At 32.8% G+C, this 27,339-nt stretch overlaps 1 protein-coding gene across 1 annotated transcript; it reads left to right on the top strand.

Moving 5' to 3' along the window:
• The first annotated feature begins 17,748 nt into the window (after positions 1 to 17,748).
• On the top strand, positions 17,749 to 27,290 carry LOC123907912 (subtilisin-like protease SBT5.3). Its single transcript, XM_045958370.1, has 11 exons — positions 17,749 to 18,002; positions 18,082 to 18,194; positions 18,290 to 18,387; positions 18,484 to 18,651; positions 21,005 to 21,113; positions 23,833 to 24,370; positions 25,173 to 25,267; positions 25,390 to 25,635; positions 25,845 to 25,959; positions 26,057 to 26,270; positions 26,580 to 27,290. The coding sequence occupies exons 1-11, from the start codon at positions 17,913 to 17,915 to the stop codon at positions 27,113 to 27,115; spliced, it is 2,322 nt and encodes a 773-aa protein (XP_045814326.1). The 5' UTR covers positions 17,749 to 17,912; the 3' UTR covers positions 27,116 to 27,290.
• The last annotated feature ends 49 nt before the right edge of the window (positions 27,291 to 27,339 follow it).

The raw sequence follows: 27,339 nt of genomic DNA, 5'->3' as shown, positions 1-27,339 counted from the left end.
TGACTATTAGGCTGAATAAAAACAGGAACCAATATCGCTCGATGTTCGAGTCCGGAATTTTTTTATCAGATTAAGCACGCTCTGATGCCTTCCAGAATCGGCCCTACACTTGAGGACAAGTGGATGGTGACGCCTGATATGAGGTTTCTTTTGGCTCGGAGATACAAGCAGGCTACTGTCGGCAACAAAGGGTACATTGAATCTTATTTCCTGTTAGTGGGAGCACCTCCGTAGAAAGAGAGACTTGTGTCTTGGATGAGTGAACGACAATCATTTTATGATAATCTATTTTGAGTCAGATTGTCTGTCACCACTTTTGATTGATGCTACAGATTTAACTATTGGCCGTTCCACTGGTTATGTAGCGGATGGTGGTTTACAAAACAAAATTATAAAGTCCGTTACTTAAATAGTACAAAAGTAAATTTGAAAAAAAGTATGGCGCGAGAAGTGTGGAAGGTGCCAAAAGCAATTTACATATAACAAATAGAAGGCCCGTATTTGGTGCCTTTATGTATTGGGCTATATTGGACAAAAATAATACACTATTAACACCCTCGTATTTTCTTACGAACTACCAACTTTTTAAAAATTTCCTAAGATTTTTTTGGGTACACTAATCGGTCCTCTGTCTTTATTTTATATATTTGAATTTTGTCTTTTTATCAAAAAATAAAATAAATTTAATCTCTTTTTTAATTTTTGTCACAAATTGTATTTTTATTTTCTACGCTCATTATTTTTTTTTTTGTAGATAGATGAAATGACAAGCTATTAAAAACTCACATATACAAAATGGGAGGATCAGAGTTCGAACTCCAATCATAACGTCTAACACTACCGATTTTAATATTTTTACCAATTGAACTAAGATTTGTAGACATTTTCTTCACTCTTATACTCTGCTCTTTCACAAAATATGTCATCGATTTATATGTAAATTGTCCCATGATGAATTACACACCTGCACACTTAACACATACTTGCATTGCATTGATCATCAATTCATGGTGTATTTAATTAAATTCATCAAAAGTTGAAGTCTTCATTTACCCTGTGCCTATTGAGGCCTAAGACTTAATTTACATTAGACTAATACTAGCTCTAATACATAAGCTTAGTCTATTTCCTAAATAAATTAGAGCAAATACTATTATAATTTTTTTTAAAGTGAGGATTGCCCCAATTATAATAAACACATTCTTTAAGTTATATTTCATCTAATAAGACTCTTAATAAATACTTTCTATTATCGTTTTTAACAAAGGTTAGACTTAGATTTTAGATCATTAAAAAAAAAACCTTTAGTTTAAGTTAGTCAATTTATTTATAAATCTCATTGTTCACGTATGTAAACATAAGATAATTATAACAGGTGAACCACTTTATAAAATGTCTTGGCGGAAATTTCAAGTACTGTTGTAAAACGGTTTACTGAGTTTAAAAAAACAGAAAACGAATTTTTTTTTAAAAATGGCAACGAAACTATTATTGGCTGAGTCGCGTACTAGGTCGTTTTCTTTAAGACGTTTCGCGGAACTACTCGAATAAGTGCACTGTAGTATATCAACCGCGAAGTCCCCAGGATAAAACAGCCGTTTTCAATGAAAATACCGATAAACTACTGCACTGTAGTATCGGCCAGAATAACACCAAGTATGGTCGAAATTTCGAACCACTCTAAGAATCACACTTGTTTCTCCGAGGTCTTTCATATCAAAGTTGTTACTCAACATTGATTTTACATTATTTATGGCAGAAAGGTTTGAGCCAAATATCAACATGTCATCTACATAGAGACATATTATAGTGCAAATGTTGCCATCACATTTATAGTAAATGCATTTGTCACTCTCATTGAGTCTGAACCCATTCAATATCATTAAGTTATCAAACTTTTCATGCCATTATTTCGGAGCTTGTTTAAGACCATACAGAGATTTATCTAACTTGCAGACCTTAGTTTCTTGTCCATGTATAACAAACCCTTCAGGTTGTTCCATATAGATTTCTTCTTCTAAGTCACCATTTAAAAAAGCAGTTTTGACGTCCATTTGGTGTACAATTAAGTTATAAAGGGCTGCTATTGAAATAAGTACTCGAATGGACGTTATTCTAGTGACAGGTGAAAATGTGTCGAAGAAATCTATATTTTCTCGAATGGACGTTATTCTAGTGACAGGCGAGCCTTGTATTTTTCAACCGTGCCGTCGGGTTTTAGTTTCTTTTTCAAAATCCATTTGCAACCAATTGGTTTGCAGCCGGGAGGTAAGTCTACTAAGTGCCAAGTTTTGTTAGATTCTAGAGAGTCCATCTCATCATTAATAGCTTCTTGCCAAAGATCTGCATCCATCGATGACAAGGCTTCTTGAAGATTTGCTGGATCTTCATTCAATGTAAAGGTCGCATAATCTGGACCATAGTCTTTAGCAACTCTTACACGTTTGCTTCTACGAAGTTCATTTTCTACTTCGTCATTGCTATCCGCATTTGGTATCACTGGTAAGTGACTCGACTCAGGAATATTATCCTGTTCAGTGCCCCCACTATTTCCTGATTTAAAGGGAAATTTATTTTCATAGAAATCTGCATCATTAGATTCTGTGATCACTTTTTCATTTAGGTCGTAGAACCTATATGCTTTACTGTTTGCTGCGTAACCAATGAATACACATTCATAGGCTCTACTAGCGAGTTTAACTCGCTTCGGGTCCGGTTTACGGACATAGGCTAGACATCCCCAAGTTCTTAAATAAGACAAGTTTGGTTGTCTTTTCTTTAATATTTCATAAGCGGATTCGCTTCTTTTAGATTTGGGAATTCTATTCAAAACAAAGCAGACAGTCAAAATTATTTCCCCCCACCAATGTTTAGCGGCACCAGAATTTAACATAATAGCAACAACTAATTTAGTAAGAGTTCTATATATTCTTTCTTTCTGCTTTACCATTCATTTCAGGGGAATATGGTGCAGTCGTTTCATGTATAATTCCGTGTTGTTTATAAAAATCATTAAATAAACTAGAATTATATTCGGTTCCCCTATCACTACGAAGTCTTTTGATTTTCGTATTAAATTGATTTTCTATTTCTTTCACAAAAATTTTGAACATATCAAAAGCATCACTTTTATTTTTCATTAAATAAACAAAAGTATAATCTGAACAATCATCAATAAAAGTGATAAAATAGCATTTGTTATTTCTAGTCATGGTTCCATCTAGTTCACATATATCAGAATGTATAAGGTCCATTGGTTCAGATTCTCGTATTACTGATTTATGTTTGCTCTTTGTTATTTTTGCTTGACTACAAAATTCACATTTTTCTATGTCATTAAAACTAAGTTTAGGAATTAATCCTAAGTTACTAATATTCAAAATTGATCGTTTATTAACATGACAAAGTCTAGAATGCCAAATATTAAAATCACACAAAGAGTAAACAGAAGGAGAAATTTTATTCATAACATTAAAATCAACATTGAGTTTAAACATGCCATCAGAGGCGTACCCTTTCCCAATAAAAATACCATTCTTAGTGATGGTGTACATATCAGCCCCTATAGTTTGATTAAACCCAGCCTTATTCAAGAGGAAACCAGAAACAAGATTCTTCTTCATCTCAGGAACATGAAGGACTTCCTTCAAGATAAGAGTCTTTCCAGAGGTGAAATTCAGAACAACATCTCCAACACCAGCAACATCAGATGTATGAGCATTACCCATCTGCACCTTCTTATTTTCAGCATTCGTGTATGTTTTAAACATAGCACGATCATAACAGACATGGCGGGTAGCACCAGTATCTATCCACCATCCATCAGTACCACCGACCATATTAATTTCGGTGATCATAGCAGCATATGGTTCATCAGCCACATTCACATTAATATGTGCAAGATTAGCCGGTTTAGGCCTCTTTGGATTTCTGCACTTCTTTGACATATGACCTGTTTTCCAGCAATTGAAGCAATAAAAAGGCTCAACAGCGTCATTTCTAGGAGGTGGTTGTTGCTGCTGTTGCTTAGCAATATGGCCCCTAACCGGGTTACCATTCTTAACTCGGTTCTGAACGCGGCTCTGATTCTGAATTTTTAAAGGTTTGCCCGTAGGCTTCAGAGCTGCACCGAATTTCTTTTTATTGGTGTTAGAAACAACCAATATCTTTTCTTCCTCTTTCATATCTTGTTTCCGAGATTCTTCTTCTATACGAAGACGGGTAATCAGACCCTCAATGGAAAACTCCTTTGTCTTATGACGGAGCTGATTCTTAAAGTCCTTCCAACTAGGGGGCAGCTTGTCAATTATAACAGAAATTTGAAACTGCTCATGTAAAGGCATACCTTCAGTTATTATCTCATGAGCAATCTTCTGCAGTTCATGTGACTGCACTTCCACCGACCTTTCATCAACCATCTGGTATTTCAAATACCTACTCACAGCATACTTCTTCACACCAGCTTCCTCAGTATCATACTTCTTACTCAGAGCCTCCCACACATCACTAACTGTGTTATAAGTTCTGTAATAATCATACAGATCATCCTCCAATCCATTAATGATATAGTTTTTGCAAACATAATCATTATCAATCCAGAGCTGCCTATCTATCTCTAGTTGCAGCGCCTTTTCTTTAAGCTGTTCTGCCGTGGCCTTGCCTTTATCTTTCTCGGCAGAGACAGCATCACCGTTGGTGTTAACGGTCTGTTCATTAGTTCCAGAAGCCGAAGCTTCAGCAGGAACCACAGGAATGGGCTGTTTCAAAACGTAGGCACATTTTTTAAGAGTCAGGAAGAAAAACATTTTTTGCTGCCAACGTTTGAAATGATTGCCCTCAAACTTAAACGGCCTTTCGGTAGCACCGACAGATGAATTACCAATAATCTCTTCGTTTGCCATGATATTTTCGAAACGTCTTAAAATTGTTGTAAAACGGTTTACTGAGTTTAAAAAAACAGAAAACGAATTTTTTTTCAAAAATGGCAACGAAACTATTATTGGCTGAGTCGCGTACTAGGTCGCTTTCTTTAAGACGTTTCGCGGAACTACTCGAATAAGTGCACTGTAGTATATCAACCGCGAAGTCCCCAGGATAAAACAGCCGTTTTCAATGAAAATACCGATAAACTACTGCACTGTAGTATCGGCCAGAATAACACCAAGTATGGTCAAAATTTCGAACCACTCTAATTGATATACCAGTCAAATTTCAAAACGTGGCAAAAATTAGGGACACGTAATTTGACCGTTTAACAGATAAAAATCTGTTCAGACTTGGTCTTAGCACATTTAACATGTGCGAATTAAGGGTCACACATAAAAGAAATAAATTTCTTTTTTCTTAGTAATAAAAATAAATATATCACCCAAGCCCGGCCCGGCCCGAACTGAGCCGGACGGACGGCGGCGTGTGATATTCGACATTGTGTGTGGTCTCCCTTTCTTACAAAAGTGGGTACCCCAAGGGCACACCCTTGGGTTTCCACCTTGTGATATATAAACACTACCAAGTAGTGTGATTTTTCCAATGTGGGACTCAAAAAGTCTTTTTTTAATTCACACTACACATGGTTCTTGAACTTGTGTTTATTTCAATACCAAGTTCCCTCCAAATTCCTTCATTATCTTTCTCGGCAGAGACAGCATCACCGTTGGTGTTAACGGTCTGTTCATTAGTTCCAGAAGCCGAAGCTTCAGCAGGAACCACAGGAATGGGCTGTTTCAAAACGTAGGCACATTTTTTAAGAGTCAGGAAGAAAAACATTTTTTGCTGCCAACGTTTGAAATGATTGCCCTCAAACTTAAACGGCCTTTCGGTAGCACCGACAGATGAATTACCAATAATCTCTTCGTTTGCCATGATATTTTCGAAACGTCTTAAAATTGTTGTAAAACGGTTTACTGAGTTTAAAAAAACAGAAAACGAATTTTTTTTCAAAAATGGCAACGAAACTATTATTGGCTGAGTCGCGTACTAGGTCGCTTTCTTTAAGACGTTTCGCGGAACTACTCGAATAAGTGCACTGTAGTATATCAACCGCGAAGTCCCCAGGATAAAACAGCCGTTTTCAATGAAAATACCGATAAACTACTGCACTGTAGTATCGGCCAGAATAACACCAAGTATGGTCAAAATTTCGAACCACTCTAATTGATATACCAGTCAAATTTCAAAACGTGGCAAAAATTAGGGACACGTAATTTGACCGTTTAACAGATAAAAATCTGTTCAGACTTGGTCTTAGCACATTTAACATGTGCGAATTAAGGGTCACACATAAAAGAAATAAATTTCTTTTTTCTTAGTAATAAAAATAAATATATCACCCAAGCCCGGCCCGGCCCGAACTGAGCCGGACGGACGGCGGCGTGTGATATTCGACATTGTGTGTGGTCTCCCTTTCTTACAAAAGTGGGTACCCCAAGGGCACACCCTTGGGTTTCCACCTTGTGATATATAAACACTACCAAGTAGTGTGATTTTTCCAATGTGGGACTCAAAAAGTCTTTTTTTAATTCACACTACACATGGTTCTTGAACTTGTGTTTATTTCAATACCAAGTTCCCTCCAAATTCCTTCATCATGTTCCAACAAGTACACTATAAACGACTGAGATAGAATATATACACTTTTTGCCCTACATGAACACTCATTGTAAATAAACTTTTACGGTAAACTAAATTTTAATCATGTCCAGTATATACTTTGGAAAAAATGCCAATATCATCATCATTTACACAAGACTACTACTAGTGTCTTGAATGAAAGTTTTCACTAAATACGGAATATAAGGTCACGAGGAGTTAAAATATAATTGGAATATTTTGTTTATATGTTACTAGCGGAGCGGGGCAGTCAGGTGCGTTCCGCGCCTACCTGTATCTAACTTATGTTAAAAAACAAAATGTCTTATGTTATGATCAGTTTGTTAATAAAAAAATTTTGCCGCTAAAAAAAGATGTGTTTTATGTTATGGTGAGTTTGTTAATAAAAGATTTTTGTTGCTACTAACAAATAATCAAGAGTATTATTGGTATTATGCAAAATTCACACAAAAACTCATGTATCTTCTTTATATATATAGTATAGATTCCAATGGTATATCATGCATGGTCCAGAGCACTTCTCTAGTTTCCTTTGTAGTGAAGCAATAGTAATAATACATTATAGTAGATATTAAACTTAATTGTGTTCTCCTATTTTTGTGTTTTTTTTACTCTTTAGAATATTTTGGCTATGATCTAATATGACATTATATTATATATGAGTCACTCTTGTAGTCTTACGGGGACGGTTATTCCTTTTGTCAACCATTTTGTTTGTGTCCACAAAGGACACCAATTAAAAGAAATTCTATCCACTTTTTAAATATTCCTTTATATCACAATAGTATCTATTTGATTAAATGTTTAATGTCCTTTATATTAGTTTAGAAAATTAGAAATTATACCCTTCATATACATGGGATTATTTTTATCGCATGTCTCCACTTCATGAAACTGAGTGAGGACCATATGCTTGAAATGCATCGAATTTTTCAAGATCAGAAAAACAACATATAAATTTCCCTCGATAAATTTGTAATTTTTTTTTATGGGAAAAGAGAGAAAATAACCAACTATAGAAGAACCAATTGGGAAAATCCACTGGACATAGCATCTTGTAAAAAAAGTAATTAAGGAACACTCACTGTTGATGAATTCTCTATGTTGAGTTTCTCTAATATTTTTCTATTGTACCAATAATCTCTATCATTCAATCATTATAAATTCCTTTTTATTAATATTGTAAACTCTTTGTTCAATTTATATTGAACTCAAGTGTTTAAAAAGCTCTAATTTAGTTATCAAGGTTAATTTGGGTTGATTTATATTGAACTATAGTAAGATTTTTCTTAATGATCCTGTTAATTATGATTAGGTAATCCATCCGTCAACAAATTTTTGACATTTCTTGTAATAGGATAAAAAATAATATATTAGACATTTATTATCATCAAGTTAATTAACCTTGTTTAGTTCATTAGTTATAGTTTGACATGTCTTCTAATCAAATGAACTATGCTTTCATATTTGTACACTTCTCTAGTTTACATATCTTATAATAAAAATTTTATAAGCTAAAAACTATATTTAGATATTTATTCAAATGACCATAATATTAATATTAATGGAGAGAAGTCATTCCCAACTAAACTAGAGGAAACACTATTTTTATTTTTTTTTATAAGCTAGAGGAACACTATTAACTTTGGTCCAAAAGAAATATGTTGAATGGCCAAGGCTTATAGGCAGTTTTGCAACTTTTTTGTTCGATTGTCTACCACACTTTCTGACCAAAAAATTATTCCATACTTCTATTGGTTCTGATTATGTATGGCTTACACTGATTTTCCAACAAAGGTGAAGATAAAGAATATCCTATTAAAATAAGTCGGAAGAATCATGTCCATTAATTGTTGTATTTAGAAGAGTGACGTATATTTATAAAATTGTTGTGTATTGTCGATGTGAAGATTCTTTACACATATATCTAATGATTTGTTGCCACATCATTTAATGAATGTGACATATCGTGTGTTTTTAAATATCATACATGATGTGTCAGTATATTATTGGATGCATGTGTAAAATAACTTTACACTTATGCATATAAATTAAATTCATTTACAAATACTCCGAATGGTTTATAAAGGAAATGGATTTTCTGTCATAATTGCGTGACTGAGAATGTGTGTTTAAGTCGTCTTAAATGAAAATTATCAAATCCTATATATGATCCATATGAAGAAAAAATATGTGTTGAAGCCTTAATTTTTTACCACATTTTCAAAGAACTTATGTGTTTAATTTGTTGATCGTAGATACAATACAATTTTAAAATATGTAGACAAGACACAATTCATGCCACATAACGAACAAATTATTTTTCATAACGACTCTGTTTAAAAGGTTAACTATATTTTGTCAAAAAAAATATGGCTATCTATATAAACATTTAGAGGCTATGACTAACTTGATACAAAATAAACCTAAAGTTTAATGGATCCATGATGTATTTAACCTATAATTTGTATTTAATTATATTTTTTGCTTATTTTTCACTTAAATTGAGAATATGATGCATTTTTTTTTTCTTATTTTTCATATTTCTAACTTGATGCATCAACATTAATTTAGAGAAAAAAAAATACATTTTTTATAAAATAAGAATATGATGCTAAGTCAAAAAAAAAAAAAGAATATGATGCATTTTTCAATAAATTATAAAAAAATTCCATATAATTGATCTTAGGGTTAAATATGTTTTTGGTCCCTATAGTTTTCCAGAATTTTATTTTTAGTCCTTGAAAAAAAAATTCGCATTTTTTAGTCCCTGATGAAGTTTTTTCCATCAATGTTTTTAGTCCCTACTTTTAATTAAACTCTTGTATACTTTCACATTTTTGAATGAATTTTTGTATTCATGTTTATAATATTATAAGAACATCTCTAATAAAAATTTAGAATTTTTTAACATAAGATGAATTATTTATGAATTTTTATGTGCAACAAACTAAAAAATTCATATTTAATTCATCTCTTTTTAAAAAAAATAATAATAACTTCTGTAAGAAAGATTGATATAATATGTACTAAACATGAGTAAGAGAGAGAGTGAAATTAAGAGAGAGATGTAGAGAAAAGAGATTGAGAGAATCCAATTTAAATAGTTACCCTATTTCTTTATTGACATAAGTATTAAGATTTAAGAAGATTGATAAAGTATAGATATTATCGAGTTATTAAAAAACAGTTAATGTGACATTGTTTTGAATGATAATATCAAAGTAGTGACCACGCATACATTATAAAAAAAAGTAGTGAACTCACATACTAGGAGTTATGATCCTCTCCATTTCCGATTCTTTCCATTTTCTCCATTACTATATAATTTTGGAAATATAAATTATTAACACTGTAAAACTTTGTTGGATTAAGTGGGAACAGGTATGTTTACCAAAGGATAAGGGTTGTTTAGGTATTAAAGATTTAGAATTGTTTAACACGGCTTTGTTGAGTAAATGGAAATGACGATGTTTAAATGAGAAAGATGCTTTCTGGTTTGATTTGCTTTGTTATAGATATGGCCTGATGTCATCTAAAATTCTAAGTTGGGAAGCTGTAGTAAAAAGTACTCAGGATTCGCTTTGGTGGAGAGAAGTGTTGGGAGTGGGTGGGAAGGATGGTGACTCTTGATTCCCTTTAAATGTCAGCAGCATTTTGGGTAATGGTAACTCAATGGGTGTGTTTGGTAACACAAATAAGCTAGCTTATAGCTTATTATATGAGTTTATAAGCTTGTTTCAAAAAATTAGAGGTGTTTGGTAACAAGCTTTTTGTACTAGCTTATAGCTTTTTTTCAGATGCTATTTCAAGTAGCATTTGAGCTTATAGCTTATAACTTTTTACACTTTATTCCATTTTTACCCTTTAATTTAATAACTACCCACTCTAAAGAAAAACCTACCCACTATCAATTATGTAATTTTATATTTAATAATCACTTTAAAAGCTAATTTTACCAAACACTCTGATTTCAATAACCTAGCTTTTCAGCTATCAGCTAGCTTATAGCTTATTTTTACCAAACAGACCCTATTTGTTTTTGGAAAGAGAAATGGTTTGGCGTTGTTCCGTTAAGGGACTTGTTCCCTCTTTTATTTGACAAGGAACTACACAAAGATTGTGTGGTTTCATATGTTTTGCAGGCCGCCAATTTTGTGATGCAATGGAATTCGGAATAGTTGGAAACTTTGTCCCAGGTGGAGGTTGCTGAGAAGTCTGCTTTAGAGCAGTTATTGATTGGTCTGGTATTGCGTGTTGACAGGGAAGATAGATGGAGATGGGTGCCAAATGCTTCAGGCCTTTTCAGTGTCAAATCTGCCTATATTTTTTTTGCAGTCCCGGTTGGATTCGAGTTATTTAGATTCTGATTTAGTTTATGCTTTGCACAAACTGTGGAAGAATGATGTTCAGTCAAAAGTGGGAGTATTTGGCTGGCGCTTGCTTCTTGAGAAGCTTCCGACTCGCGCCGCTTTAGCATCTAAAGGTATTTTATCCAATCCTCATGATTTACCTTGCGTTTTCTGTTTTCAAGAAGTGGAAGATTGCAACCATGTTTTCTTTAGTTGCTCTAAAATCTTTGAAGTCTGGAAGCAAGTCTTTTTGTGGTTGGGTTTTGATTACATCCAACAAGAGGGCGGATGGAAACATTTCTTGAGGTTTGGATCATTAGTGAAAACGAAGAAGGGAATGAAAGTTCGGCATTTGATTTGGTTGACCACATCTTGGTGCATTTGGTGCATGCGGAATAATATCTTGTTTAGAGGAGAGAAGGCGGACTACTCAACTTTGGTAGATTATATTAAATTCATTTCGTGGCTTTGGTTTAGTGGTAGAGTAGGTTGCAACACAGATTATTTGTACTATAACTGGTGTATTAATTGTAACGACCCAAAATTTAGTATTCGTTATTTAATTATTTTATTACGCGAGGGCGTGATTTATAATTAAATTATTAAGCGGCGAATAATCATTTAGCGAGAACGTAAGTTAATGAGCGAGAAGTTATGTTGATTAGGCCTTGGGGCGTGTAAGTGGTTATTGGGCTTAGCCAATTGGGCTTTGATCCATGAGAATAGAGAGAGCTATAAGTAGCAAGTCAACCATGAATAGTCTCATAATTTATGTTTCATGAGAAAGGAAGATTGAGAGCTAGGGCAAGAGCCAAAGAGAAAGAGAAGAGCAAGCTTGTGGATTCGTCGAGCTAAGGTACGAGAGTTAGATTACATATTCGTGAGTGATTCGAAAGAGGGGAGGATGTCGATTCCTCCATTCCCAAACTCTTTCCACTCTATTTTCTTTTGGGTTTTGTGAGAGATTTACTCAATGATAAGTAAATGTTTTTGATCCTAAAATGAGTAGTAAACTCCTAGGACATGAGGTGAACAACTTTGGGGAGTTGGAAATGGGTATGTGTAGATGTTTTACTATGTTTGTGGTTTTTGCTTAAAAATACAATTTAATGCATGATCTTGCATGCTTGGAGGTGTTTGGTTGTTTTTGAATGTGTATTTATGTATATATGTATGGTATATGCATGATTGATGGTTTACTTTGCATTTATAACATGTTATAATGTATTTTGGATGGATTTGGATGTTAAACCGCCTTAGAAAACTCAAGAACAGATATTTTTCTGGTGTGGTTCGCTACCTGCTCGCTACAGCGAACACGCTCGCTAACAGCTCGCTAATTGGTTTTTGGCTCTGTGTCTGTTCGCTACCTGCTCGCTATAGCGAACAGCACTGTGACAGCAACTTTTTGATAATTGTTTTAAGTGCAATTAGGCACTTGTAACATGGTTTAAGGGTATCCTTACATGATTGTTGATACATGTTGATGCTGTTAATGCTTATTGTTAATCGTTATATGATTCGCACGCGTATGCAATGACTTGTAGTTCAAGTGACTATGTTTATGTTTTAGCATTAATTTGCAATGTTAAGGAAATGATGTGTGTTTTATGACATAAGTGTAAATGAAACTTTATGTGTATAAAAATGGTTATGCAGATAATTATCATGTGAATAATTATGATTTGAGTGATAGGATATTGTGTTATCCTAATGTGTTAGATGTTGGAATTGTGTTTCCGCATCAGTGAATGAATAGCTTCGAGCTAGATAGCGTCATGTATTTGATGTGTTTAAAAGTAATCATGCATTCATGAATAATTGTGTTATGGGAATCATGTGAATTCCAATAATTGATGAAAATGGTTTATGTTTATGAAAAGTGGCCGAAGATGGGATTGTGTTATCCGAGATCTGGAGCCCATATCCAAACATGATATAAAACTGTGTGACTCCTCTTTATGGGAGAGATGGTTGATGATAACCATATCCTACATGATATAAAACTGTTATTGAGCTTATCCAAGGGAGATAAGGTGGTTCGGTAAGTTCCGACGCATCCAACAAGATGTAAAACTGGGTTCATCTTAAATGGGGTGAATAGCAGCATCCAACATGATGTAAAACTGGTTTGGTCCACCATTGGTGAGACGCTTATCCTGCATGATGTAAAACTGCTGATGTAGAGTCCGTACATGACTATAATCTGAACAGTCCGTACATGACTATAATCTGAACAGTCCGTACATGACTGAAAACTGAACAGTCCGCCATGACTGAAATCTGAACAATGTAAAATTGGTACCACATGCATTAGTCGTGTCTAGGGATGACATGACATTGGATAATTGGCATTAGATGCATTAGGGTAAATGCACATGTATTTGATAATTGTTATGTGACATTATCTTATTTGATTGTGATGAGTTAACCATTTGTGCAATGTTTTACTAAGTCGTATTTGACGATGTATGCTTGAATGACAATACATGTTGATGTGTTAGAAATGCATTGTTTAGCCATGTGGATATGTATGCGAGTTAGAATATATTAAGATTGAGTGAAGAGCAAGTATATACTTATGCTTGTTTATTATTGTTTATGTTTTCTAACTCTCTGCTATGTGTAATTGCTGGACCTTTGGGGGTCCAGGTTGACAGGTTATATGTTAGCCTCGTCCGAGTGCAATGGTGAAGCTCTGCTCTGATTGAGACACGGGAAAAAGGGGTTTTTATATGTATATGCATGTAGTCCTCTTAGTATACTCTGTTGGTCTTAAGCTTTCATTGAAAAGTATCCGTTTTGTATAACTAATAACGCATCGTTCGATGCGAGGTTTTGTTTTTAGTTCATTCGAATATTTTACTAGATAAATGTATTAGTATTATCTTTGAATGAAGTCTGTAGTATTCAAACCAGCGCTTTATAATCAGATTTTCAATTTTTCCGCTGCGTATTTTCGAAAAGGATTTTATAAAGGCAGAGTTAATTAAATAACGGGTTTGGGTGTTACATTAATCCTTTCTACTATCTTCATAGTATATGAGAAGTTATTTATATTTGATTTTATAAGGGTTTGAGTACCCCTTGTACTTCTTATTAATACAAATTTTTGCTTATCAAAAAAAAAAAACACTGTAAAAAAATAATTTGACTTGCCCTATCAGCAATTTTTTTTTATAAGCAAAAATTGAATTATAAGGAGTACAAGGGGTACCCAACCCTTACAATTCTTATAGCAACCATTACATGCTAATAATGCAATTTAAAGGATCCTTACACCAATCTGAAAAAACACAAGAAGACTTACTAGCTATTTTACCTATAAACCAAAACCATGAAATATAAATAATCTTGTCTTCTAAGGCTTTCCAATTAATAGCTTCTCCTCTAAAAACGACATTGTTACGCGCACGCCATATACACCAAGTGGTGGCCAACCAAATAACGTGACGAGCTTTTTCATATTTCTTATTTTTCAAGAAAGCTCCAAAAGAGGAAAAATGTTTCCACCCGTCATCAAAAGAGATGAAATCCACATTCATCCATTTAAAAATCCGCTTCCACAACTTTTGAGAAAAAGAGCAATTAAAGAGCACATGAGATAATTCATCTTGTTCTTCAAAACAAAAAATGCAACATAGCTCATGCGGATTAACAAGGATAGATTTTCTTGCCAAGGCCATTCGAGTTGGAAGTCTTGATAATAATAACCTCCATCCAAAAATGCTTACTTTGGATGGAACATCATTTAACCATAATTGTTGTAAAGCTTTCACTACATTTTCATCAATAGCCACAACAACTTCGCGAGAGTGAAGGAACTCATAAGTCGAATTCACCGAAAAAAGACCTGATTGAGTAAGCCCCCATCGTCTGTTATCTGCGTCATTGCTCACATTAGTCCTGAACCACGCATCATTCTAAATACCCCCAATCTTCATAATATCACGCCACCACAAAGATTGACCTTTGACATTGCTAAGATTAGAGTGCAAAAAATTATCAGCCAAGCTCCCATATCTATGCTCTAATAGTTTGGTCCATAAGGTATTATGATCACACAAACCTCTCCACTTCCATTTACAAAGTAAAGCTTGGTTGAAATAATTTAGATTCTTTATACCCAAACCACCTTTATCTTTTGGAAGGCAAATTGTGTCCCAACTAACCCAACAAATCTTCTTAATATCAGAACATCCTCCCCAAAGAAATCTCCTTTGGATAGTAATCAATTCTTGTAACACACACACCGGTACCTTGAAAAAAGAGAAAAAATATAATGGGAGACTAGAGAGTACCGAATTAATGAGTGTAACTCTTCCGCCAAATGATAAATTTCGACCACTCCAAGTATTAAGTCTTTTCTTCATAGCTTCCACTATAGGATTCCAAGTGACCTTTCTCCTTGGGTTAGCTCCAACTGGAATTCCTAGAAAACGAAAAGGGATCGATTCTACTTCACAGTGTAAAAAGGAGGACGCTGCGGACAAAAAATTATCATCAAGATTAATGCCATAGAGTTTACTTTTGTAAAAATTAACCTTCAGTCCCGATACTAATTCGAAACTTCTCAACACAGTTTTAAGCGACCACAAATTCTCCCACTTCCCTTCACCTACTAGAATGGTGTCATCTGCAAATTGAAGAGTGTGAAATTGTAAGTCATCATGAACTTTAAAACCATGATAATTGCCATTGTCAACAGCCTTCTGCATTAAGCGAGTGAGACCTTCTGCAACTATCAAGAAAAGAAAGGGAGATAACGGATCCCCTTGTCTCAGCAGTTGGTATCGCATATAATATACTCATTTACCTTAAACAATGAAATTCTAACCATTAAAGAAAAATATGACTTGTACTCAAAAATTTAGTCAGCAGTATCCTTTGCCACCTCTTTTAAATTTAATGTCGATTAGACCAGCCAAGAATAGACTATGCAATTTTATATTATTTGCAACACATATATCATTGTATTATTGTATTGTATAAGCATCCTAAGCAATATGCTGTCATTTTTGTTGGTTAGTTAGAATTGATGTTCAAACAAAATCATGACAATTATAATTGATGTTAACTAGACATCTAAGTTGATTAAGGCTAAAATACCTATTGTTTAACACTCCAAATTCAAACAATCACGCACTTTGTATCTTTCATGAGGATGTAAATATAGTCCAAAAGTGGAATTTCCTTTTATTTTTTATTTTAGGTTAACATGATATTGTACGAAGTTTCCACTGTCATTAGCGGTGACTAATCTCTGTCTGGGAACATGTGGGGCACATAAGGTAGGTTCTTCCCTCCCAACCGGATTTTCTCTGTAGCATGAGTCAGGAATCAGACTCATGACCACATGTTTAAGGGGACCAAGACTCTTACCACATGGACCAATTCATTGTTGGTGAATTTCTTAAATTTCTAATCCGTTCGACCTAGAGTTTTTTTTTTAAAAAAAAAAGCAAAAGGAGAGTAGAGAAAACCCTCTACCCTATCCCAAATAGATTAAACATAATACAATAAAATCCAACTACAAGTGGATTTAGAACCAACCCTTTTGAGGTAATAAAACCAAAGCAAACACAAACACATAAAACATTATCCAGCGAACCTGCGTACGGGCGCGAAACCAAATAGCAAAAAAAGTGATGTATGGGCATTTGTTGAAGTATGAAACGACGAATGAATCGACCGTCAACAAGGACAAATTCACGTACCACAACCCCATATGACAAATCACAACAGTCATAAGCGAACCATTCAAGCCAATAAACCCAAACCATTGCAAACTGTCGGGTCCACACAAAAACATAACGGAACAAACAGTTGCGACATGACCTTGAAGCGACAACAAAGACAAGGACACTGCAGATCTCAACAGAATCGGATATCAAGACAATGCAACAACGACAAGAACCACTTTTATGTTGAATTCTCTTCAATTTTTCTTTTATGTTGGTCATGTGGTAGTAATATTAATCATTAATTCACTTTTCTTGTCTTTCTTCTTAATTAATTTTTTGTTATTTATCATTTATCAACCATTAGATTAAGAAAATAAAAAAAAACATAAAAATAAAAAAAAATAAAAATCGAGAGAATCCAAATTCATTTAATCTACAGCCATGCTACTTTACTATATGAAAGTTTGAAATAGGATGGGGTCACCACTATAAAAAAATTCACACACTATAAAAAAATATAATTAATTTTGTATAGAAAAAGGAATTACGGATTATTTTACAAAATTATTTTTTATTGATGGTACGAGAAAGATAATAAAGAATTGAAAAAAGAGATAATAATGTTTTTAAATGATTTTAACAAGTTTAACCGATTAACGAATCGTTTAGAAGATCTCAAATTTAATTCTTAAGTGAAATAAATTTTTTTCACCACCAATATCCGGTCTACTAGACCGCCTAATCTAGTTGGGTTCAGTTCTGGCATCAAGTAGTTCCAGCAACCCCTCCCAATCGTAGTTGCGAGTGTTCGAACCGTGATCCTCCCTCCGATATTCCGTTTGTACTCCAAATTGCAGGGGTCATTTCACCTAAAAATTATCACAAATAAAATAAATTTAACTGATTATATCCAATATACATACACTATATCTTTTATAAAATAAAAATGGTCATGTTAATCGGTACCCCCGGACACTGGTTAAAGAAACTAAAAAAAAAAAGTTTCAAATTGAAAATAACACTTTTTAAATTTTTAAGAAGTTGATTCCACAAGTACCAAGCCAATATTATTATATTTAATTTCTTAAAAAGTGTCGTACTTCGGATCACGTACTTCGGATCACTGTTTAGCATTTTTCAGATAAAAGACATTGCTCTTTTGAGAAGCAGGGTAATCTTCACACTGTTCCCTTTATAAAACAAAAGGTTGTACTTCTGTTGCATTGAAAAACAAACCAAAAACAAAGGAGCTGAATTTCTCAAACCAATGGGGTCACCAACTCCTATCCTTTACTTTCTCCTCCTAATTCTTCTTGTCTCTCTACATCACACACCATCTTTTGCAGACAAAAAAAAGGTGAAACATAACTTCAATTTTCTATTTGCATTATTAATCTTTAAAATCTCTACTAATAATTCTTCCATTTTTGTTGTAGTCATATGTGGTATACTTAGGAAGCCATTCACATGATTCTTCGGAAATGTCTTCAGTTGACTTTAACAGTGTAACAAATTCTCACTATGAGTTTCTAGGATCTTTCTTAGGAAGGTATTCAAATTCAAAAAACTATATATTATATAATAAAAAATCCTCAATTATTTATTTTTTGATAATTGAAATGGTTGAGTTTTATTTATTTGTAGTTCTGATACAGCAAAAGATTCAATTTTTTACTCTTACACAAGACATATAAATGGTTTTGCTGCAAATTTGGAAGAAGAAATAGCAGCTGAGATAGCAAGTTAGATTTCAGAACATTGTACTCTGTTTTTTTTCTATGTTTTGTGGTTGTTTTATTCTAATATACCCTTTTGTGAAAACTTGTTTGTTGTTGTAGAACATCCAAAAGTGTTGTCAGTGTTTGAGAACAATGGAAGGAAATTGCATACAACTCGTTCATGGGGATTCATGGGGTTAGAAGATAATTATGGGGTGATTTCATCTAACTCAATATGGAACAAAGCCAGATTTGGTGATGGTGTCATTATAGCAAACCTTGATACAGGTCACTTTCCTTATTTTTTTTTTTATTTATAAAATTTTATAATTTTTATTTTCAAAGATACCACCAATAACAAGTTGCAATGTTTGTACCAAAACAAAAAAGAAAAAAGAAAAACAAGTTGGCAATGTAATAATAATATTATTATTATTATTTTGGATCACACAATGATGGTCTAAAGCAATGGTCACATTTCACAATGAACAAATTAAGGAAAGTCTTACATGAACACAAGCATTTAAACATAAAATTTAGGTATATACTACACTGATCAAAAAATTAAAAGAAAAATAAATTTAAAACACTACATCTTGTGAATGTGGTTAAAAAATAATAATTTGGGCTTAAGTATTTCTTCAAATTATAATAAGTCACCTAAACACCGGATCTTTATCTAAAATTTAAAATATAAAATATACATTTATATGTTCTTTAATATTCATGTTTTTGTTCAAATGTCTAACTCATACAAAAATATTATTATTATTTTTTGTCAAGTAGTTTAGTGACTGTAATTTTACCCTTTAAGGTGAATAATTGAAGTATCGAGATTCAAACTTCGATCCCTACATATAATTTGTAATGTCTCTCCTCTACAAAAATATGTAATGTCTCTATTGAGTTATATTCACGAGGACCAAATATATTATTATTATTATTATTATTATTATTATTGATTCTAGATCGTTGACTCATAGACATGTGACATGGAGAGGAAGAACAAAATTATGATTGTAAATATCTTTGTCCCCCACAGAAATAAAGACTAATCAGAGTTTGATATTATTTATTTAGCTGAAAAGGTTGATTTCATAAGATTAGATAATTAGATTAGTAGTATATATTATTTGTTTGGATCTGGCCGTCATTGGATAATAGAGTGTCAAGTACAATGCTTTTGTATTAGTCAGCGTTAACGTCTGAATCTCATCTTTAGAAAAATCATAGTAGCTTGTAGTAATACCTTTTTGAGCTTGGAATCGTGTAGCCAACCTTCACTCCATTTAATCACCATTGAAAAGTCTATAATGACCAGTTATACATATTTTCGTTTCCTTCTTAGGTTTAATTTAAAACTTAGCCCTTCAAAATGCATAATATACAAACCAACACGACGAAACGCGCGTCCATGCACGGTTTGTTATTTGTTCTATCCTAAAAAGAAAAAGTATATGATGTCTTGTAGTATAGCTTAGTTGGTAGTTACCAGAGTGAGACATATTAAAATCATAAGTTCAAATTTTCCACACTTAACATAACTTTAATGTGTATGAATTTAGTCACAATAAAAAAAATACAACATAATGTAAAACATAGCCTATTAAAACATAATATAATTTTGTGTTGTGATAAGTGTAATGTGAGTTAAGTCGTACATTACTTAGAAAAGTAGAATGAAGAAAACTTTCGCTTGAGGGGAGCATAAAGAATCGAATGACTTATACTTGAAGTAGATATTGTTGCGGTAAGTGTGAGGTGAGTTAACTCTTACATTGTTTAAAAAAATGGAGGTTTAGGTTTATCTCACTTTATAAGTGAGAGAACTCATAAACCTAATATCTTAAGGTGTTGGGTTAAAGTACAGTGTCAAATTCACTTGTAAAAGAGTTGTTCTTAAATCCAATGTGAATAAGTTACCGTCCCCGTGACCCAGGACATTATATACGATCCAAATTAATCATTCATTCTTGATTGGAACCGAAGTAATATATAATTATATTGTGACTTGGAGTTCATTATTATTATAATAGAATAAAACAAAAAATGGGGTGTTTATCAAGTGAGAGGTGGGGTTGTGAATATGCCAAGGTGGGGTTTGTCAAAATTCCAATCCAATGAAGACAAGATAAGCTCACCAATAAGAAAATTATTGTTCATACATCAGCTTAATTGCGATTCAAAATTCTCCTAAACTGTAGCCATCCTCAAAATAAAGTAAGTGGCCAATGAGGGCTAATATAGGACCATCTAGATAGGCCAATATGAGAATGGGACAAAGAGTAGAATTTTCCAATTTACTACTATATGCTTCCATGTTTTCTCTCCCCACCCCCATGAATCTTTTATCCCTCTGAATTTCCAATTTTGTCCTTGAAAAAACTTCGGTTTGTAGAAATCGAAATTTTTTTTTTGCCTTGAAAACAAATTTCGGTTTCTAAAAACCGAAATTTACTCTGAATTTGCACTAGTAAAAATTCGGTTTCTGCGAACCGAATTTTTCTGCAGGACAAAATTGGAATATTGGGGGTATAAAAGATTCACCGGAGGTGGGAAGAGAAAACATCATATGCTTCTTCTTAGTGGTTTATCTTACTTTAATTTATCCACACTATATATTTACTTTGGATCCTTCTAGGTGTTTGGCCTGAATCTAAGAGCTTTAGTGATGAAGGGTTTGGACCAATTCCATCAAAGTGGAGAGGAATATGTGGTAAAGGGAGTGATCATGGTTTTCATTGCAATAGGTAACATGCATCTTCTAATAACTCCTTTATTTATTCTTTTTCCTTTCTCAACTATTCTAAAAAGGTTTGAATATATATGGCGTAATCCATGTTAAATATTCCACATTTTTATTTTTGATCCCTGTAAAAAAAGTATTTTTGCTTTTAATTTTTACAAATATACCACTTTTTGGTCAAATGAGTCCATCTATTAGGCTTAAAATGTGTTTTAGATGATTTTAAAAAGTGATAAAATTATCTATTTTAAAAAATATGTAATCTAATAAATGTAGGCTAAACTAATTCTAATTAGATGATATATAAAGATGCTTTAACTTTTACTAGACCCTTACCCGTACAATGCACGGGTGTTATTTGTTGTTTATAATATAACGTCAACTAAAAAATTTAAATAATTGAAGGAGGAATGACCTATAGTTGAAACTTGAAATAAAAAAAAAAATCATGAACATACATTTTTTTTAGGCAAGGACATACATAGTTCTAAGGAGAAGTGATGTAGCATTGTAAGTGACTCATGTGGTTAAATAAAGAAATATTATCGGTTTAGGGATTATGGTTTACAGAATAACTATCTAAGATTTATATATATAGGAGTAATATGATATATATCCGCCCAACATATAAATCTATTTCAAAACACACAAATAATTGGATGAAAAGAGATGTGGCAAAATCTAAGTCACACAGTTGGCATATAAATAGTGACAGAATTAGAAAAATTCAAATAAAACAAATAAAATTAAAGGGTACATACCTTTTAAAAATATTCCAAAGGGACATATGTGAACAACATCAACCTCACAGTTCAGTTCTTAATTTTGAGTAAGAGATGATGACTCAAAGCCTAAAATCAAAAATTATAAAAATAAGTATATCAATAAAAAAAATGAACAAATAAAAAATAAAGGAAAGTCAAGTAAAACAACTATTACATAATTCAATTAAAAATAAAGTATATATTATTTAATCTGTATCATAATAGAATATGAATACACATATACAGGAGCACTTAACTAAACCTATAAATGATCTGCAACACAAAAGTTGAATGTATGATTTGCAACAAACAAAAAATGTCAAATTCTCTTAATTTTATTTGTTATGCAAAAAGTTAATTTTTGCAAAAAATAAAATAACTACAACAAATCATGGTTTTAGAAAATAACATAAGTATTTATACCTATGCACAAAAGATGAAGAGGCAAGATAATGGAAAAAGAAATTGCACATATAAGATATGAAAAGAAAAAAAAAACTATTCTCACATTCAACCGAAAAAACAAATAGTAATCTTGTTAAGCACGTGATTGAGCATCCGAGAATGAAAATATTTTTTTTAACATTCGTAATGGTTAGTTAGGAAAATATGAATAGGATACAAATTAAAACAATTATAATCTATATATTAAAATATTGGTAGAAGAGTTCAAGGGATGAAAATTGAATGGTGACTTAAGAGATAAAAAATATATTACCGAGAGTTACAAAGTTAATTAGTGTGTATTTTTGTATTTTTCTTATTATAATATAGTAAGCAAAAGTTATTATATTCGCCAAAAAAAGTAAAGGCTTGAGTGAGTGTATATTAAAAAGTCATAAGTTTATAAATGTAGAATATGAAAAGTATAGAGATGAAATAATAATAATAATAATAATAATAATAATATAAGTAGAAATTATGTGGCATTGTAGAGTGGTTTAATTGAATTTAAATGGATGATGTGGCTAAATGAAATAATTTGATTGGTCTAAGTGGATTAGGGTTAGGAGAACTATTTAGGAATTATATATATAGATTTGTCTATCTTTCTCGATATTTCTTGTCTTTCACTTTTTTTTTTCCATTTTAAATATCATCGTCTCTCATATTTTTATTCAAATTTTACCTAAAATCGCCCTACCTTTAGAATATTTAGTTCATATTGCTTTTTATTTCACCTATATTGGCACATTTTATTTCACCTCTCTATATTTAGTTCATATTGCTTTTTTGGGACCAATACAAATAAATAATATGCATTTTCATATTGCAAAACGGTATTTTTTCCATAAGAAAATAAATAAATAAAAAATGTTTTTAACATATATAGTTGACTAATAATTACAATACGTTTTCTTATTACGAAAAGGATGTTTTTAACCTTTATATTCCTTTCATATTACTTTATGTGTGATAAAGTCCATGTTTTTCTTTTTATGACATAATCATGCCTTAAAGAAAGATCCAAATCCTTGTTGTAACCAAAGAAAGATCCAAATCCTTGTCAATTATATTGCCATAATAGAAACACAAATGCTAAAAGTAAAAAGTGTTCCAAAAAATATTAATTATAAAATAAAAAAAATATTGTCAATGAAAAATGGTCTATTCGCTAAGTACATGTTTGGTTTTGCATCAATTAGACTTGCATCCACCCAAAATCATAGCAGTTTTTCGCGTCTGCGCAGAAGCTCCGTTTTAAATGTTCTAAGAATTCACAACAAAACTAAAGTTGGACGTGCGTTTGAGCCTCCAAACGCCAAACAAAACAGATGCTAAGAATTTAACATTTACTTAATAGATTCATAAATTCAAATCCTACCTACTAATATAAGAAATTCGTTAAATTATCTTTGTAAGAGATTTGTAAGTCTTAGAAGTTTTTCTTGTCTTAACGAACTTCTGAAATCTAATTCATCTAAACTCGTATCTCTACTATGTGTATGGACAAAACAGGAAACTAATTGGAGCAAGATATTTTAACAAAGGCTATGCATCAAGAGTAACCACCCCACTAAACTCAACCTTTGAGACACCTCGCGACAATGAAGGCCATGGATCACACACTCTTTCAACAGCAGGTGGAAACATGGTACAAGGTGTAAATGTCTTTGGTCAAGGAAATGGAACAGCAAAGGGTGGTTCACCAAGAGCAAGAGTTGCATCATACAAAGTTTGTTGGCCTCCGGTTAATGGCGACGAGTGTTTTGATGCAGACATACTTGCAGCTTTTGATATGGCTATCCATGATGGTGTTGATGTCTTGTCTTTGTCACTTGGTGGTTCTGCTTCTAACCTTTTCAATGATAGTGTTGCTATTGGATCTTTTCATGCTGCTAAGAAAGGTATTGTTGTTGTTTGTTCTGCTGGAAATAGTGGACCAAATGAAGCTACTGCAGAAAATCTAGCTCCTTGGTATATTACAGTTGGTGCTAGCACAATGGATAGAGAGTTTCCTAGTTATGTTGTTCTTGGTAACAATTTAAGGTTCAAGGTTTGTCTCTCTTCTAGACAATGTAATACTATTATGTCCAATTTTGGTGACAATTTTCCTATTTGACAATAATCTTGGATGTGGATTGCGTGCGGTTAGCAATTCCACACATTCAAGCAGTCATCACATCCATAGTTGTTGGATTTGAAAAAACTCGGTATTTTAGATATTTTAAAAAAAGTTAAAACCTACATTAAAATCTGGATCATCCGATTTTGACCCTACAACTGACCTATGATGAGTTGACTGCATAAATGCGTAAGATTCTTTGTGCATGACTTAGGGAGTCACATTACATACTCCATCTATCCTTAACTATAAGCAAAAGTCTACTTTTCAGATTCATTCAATAACTGATGTATGTGGTCTACAATAGACCAGATACATTAGTTATTCAATGAATCTGAAAAATTGACTTTTGCTTATAATTAAGGATAGAGGGAATAATGAGCACCCTTTGTTTTTCATTGTTTATACATTAAATTACCATTATAAGCACTAAAATTGAAAGTGAAAGGAACAGTGATCTACCCTTTTAGCCAATAACTTGTGACAACAATAATGTAAATTCATCTTACTTGCAATACAAGGTTTTTTACCACATACAACACAAGATAAAAAAAAATATAAGGCTAGGTTGAATCCCTTTGATTACATAATAGTGCCTTATCATGAAATTAAACAATACACAAGTTAATGCAATTTTCTAGCAGTAAGATGAAATTAAAATTTTCTGAATTTTTGTTTATTGCAATTACAAGAATATACTGACTAACAATAATGTTGTTTGCTTCAATTGAAGGGAGAAAGCTTATCAGCTACAAGATTAAAACACAAATCCTACCCAATTATTAAAGCAACAGATGCTAAATTGGCAAGTGCAACAATTCAAGACGCGTAAGTATCAAGCAACTGAATATCATTGATGAATCAATTGACATAAACATAGTACTATGATAGTAGTGAATATAATTTATATGAAGGCAATGTAATATGATCTAATTCAAAAATGAATGCAGTGTGCTTTGCCAGAATGGAACACTAGACCCTAACAAGGTGAAGGGTAAAATAGTATTATGCCTGAGAGGAATAAATGCTAGAGTAGACAAAGGAGAACAAGCTCTTCTAGCTGGTGCTGTAGGAATGGTTCTTGCCAATGATATCACTACTGGAAATGAAATTTTAGCTGATCCTCATGTTCTTCCTGCTTCTCACATCAATTTCTCTGATGGTGTAGATGTCTTCAAATACGTCAACTCAACCAAGTAAGATATCTAGCTTTCTAATTTGGTTTAGTCTGGTTTTTACCACCAGTATCCGGTCTATTGGACCGCCTAATCTGGTTTGGGGGTCAGTTTTGGCATCAAGTAGTTCCAGCCCCCTTCCAATCGAAATTTGGTTTAGTCTTTAATTAAGGCAAAAGCAGCATAGCACTTCTTGAACTTAAACTTGATTGTTTGGACTTAATTTTTAGGTCTCCAGTGGCTTATATTACATATCCAACAACAAAATTGCATACTAAACCAGCACCTTTCATGGCAGCATTTTCATCCAAAGGACCAAACACTATTGTACCTGAGATTCTAAAGGTGTTAATCATTACTCACAAAAACAATGCTTTGTTCTTGTAATCTATTGTTATGTTTTAGACATTTAACAAGTAACAAATTTTGTTTTAATTTTCAGCCTGATATTACTGCACCAGGAGTGTCAATTATAGCAGCCTACACTGAAGCTGAAGGGCCAACTGACCAAGAGTTCGACAAACGCCGCATTCAGTATAACTCAATATCCGGCACATCGATGTCATGCCCTCACATTTCGGGCATTGTGGGCCTTTTGAAAGCCTTGTATCCTTCTTGGAGTCCTGCTGCTATTAAATCAGCTATCATGACCACAGGTAAGAAATTCTTCATGTTTCTAATACTTCAAATCCTTTCTTGCATCCCAAGAAATGTCAACTTTAGCATGTAACATCTAAATCTCATGAATTTATATGCAGATGTAAGTAACAATATCAACTTTGCATACTCACAACCATGAACTTTCCGTATATTGCGAATTTAACCAATGTAATTGTCAAATTAAAATTTTATTAAGCATATCAAAGTTACAAAATTTCGTACGATTCAACGCTATAAAAGTTCTTGTCTCGCGACCATATATTATTCATCTCAACATGGTCATAATTGTTCTCTATTACTTTCAGCTACAACATTAGACAACGAAGCGGAGACAATTCTGAATGCTACTTTCATCCATACAACACCATTTAGCTACGGATCCGGACATGTTCAACCAAACAAAGCAATGGATCCTGGTCTTGTTTACGACACACCAACGAACGATTACGTCAACTTCTTATGTGCTTTAGGGTATAATGAAACACAAATGTCAGTGTTTTTAAAAGCCCCTCACCAATGTCATAAAAAATTTAATATCATCAACCTAAACTATCCTTCAATTACTGTTCCAAATCTCAATCGGTCGGTGACGGTTACAAGGACATTAAAAAACGTTGGTGCTCCAGCGACATACATTGTTCATGTTCAGAATCCAAATGGAATAACTGTTTCTGTGAAGCCAAATGTATTGGAGTTCAAACATGTTGGTGAAGAGAAGAGATTTGAGGTAAAATTGAAGGTGAAGAAAGGAAAAGCAACAAAGAGTTATGTGTTTGGAAAGTTAGTTTGGTCTGATGGGAAACATTATGTTAAGAGTCCAATAGTTGTGAAAGCTATCTAGTTTAGCTAGAAATTGAAGTGATTTAGTAGCTAATTTAAATTTATAATTGATTTGTGGCTTATTATTCCAAATTGTATCATATAGCCACTGATTAAATTTTCGTGTATGGGAATTTTCTCTTACAATGATTGTGTAAGAGAAGAAAAAAAATAACAATTAAATAATGTTATCATAATTGGTTTTCTTTGAATAACTTTTTTGCCACTCTGATTAAAGTCTTTGTT

Source organism: Trifolium pratense, linkage group LG2 (genome assembly GCF_020283565.1).
Source record: "Trifolium pratense cultivar HEN17-A07 linkage group LG2, ARS_RC_1.1, whole genome shotgun sequence".
NCBI lineage: Eukaryota > Viridiplantae > Streptophyta > Magnoliopsida > Fabales > Fabaceae > Trifolium > Trifolium pratense.
The sequence above is the reverse complement of the archived record's forward strand: the minus strand, read 5'-3'. Positions and strand labels throughout refer to the sequence as shown.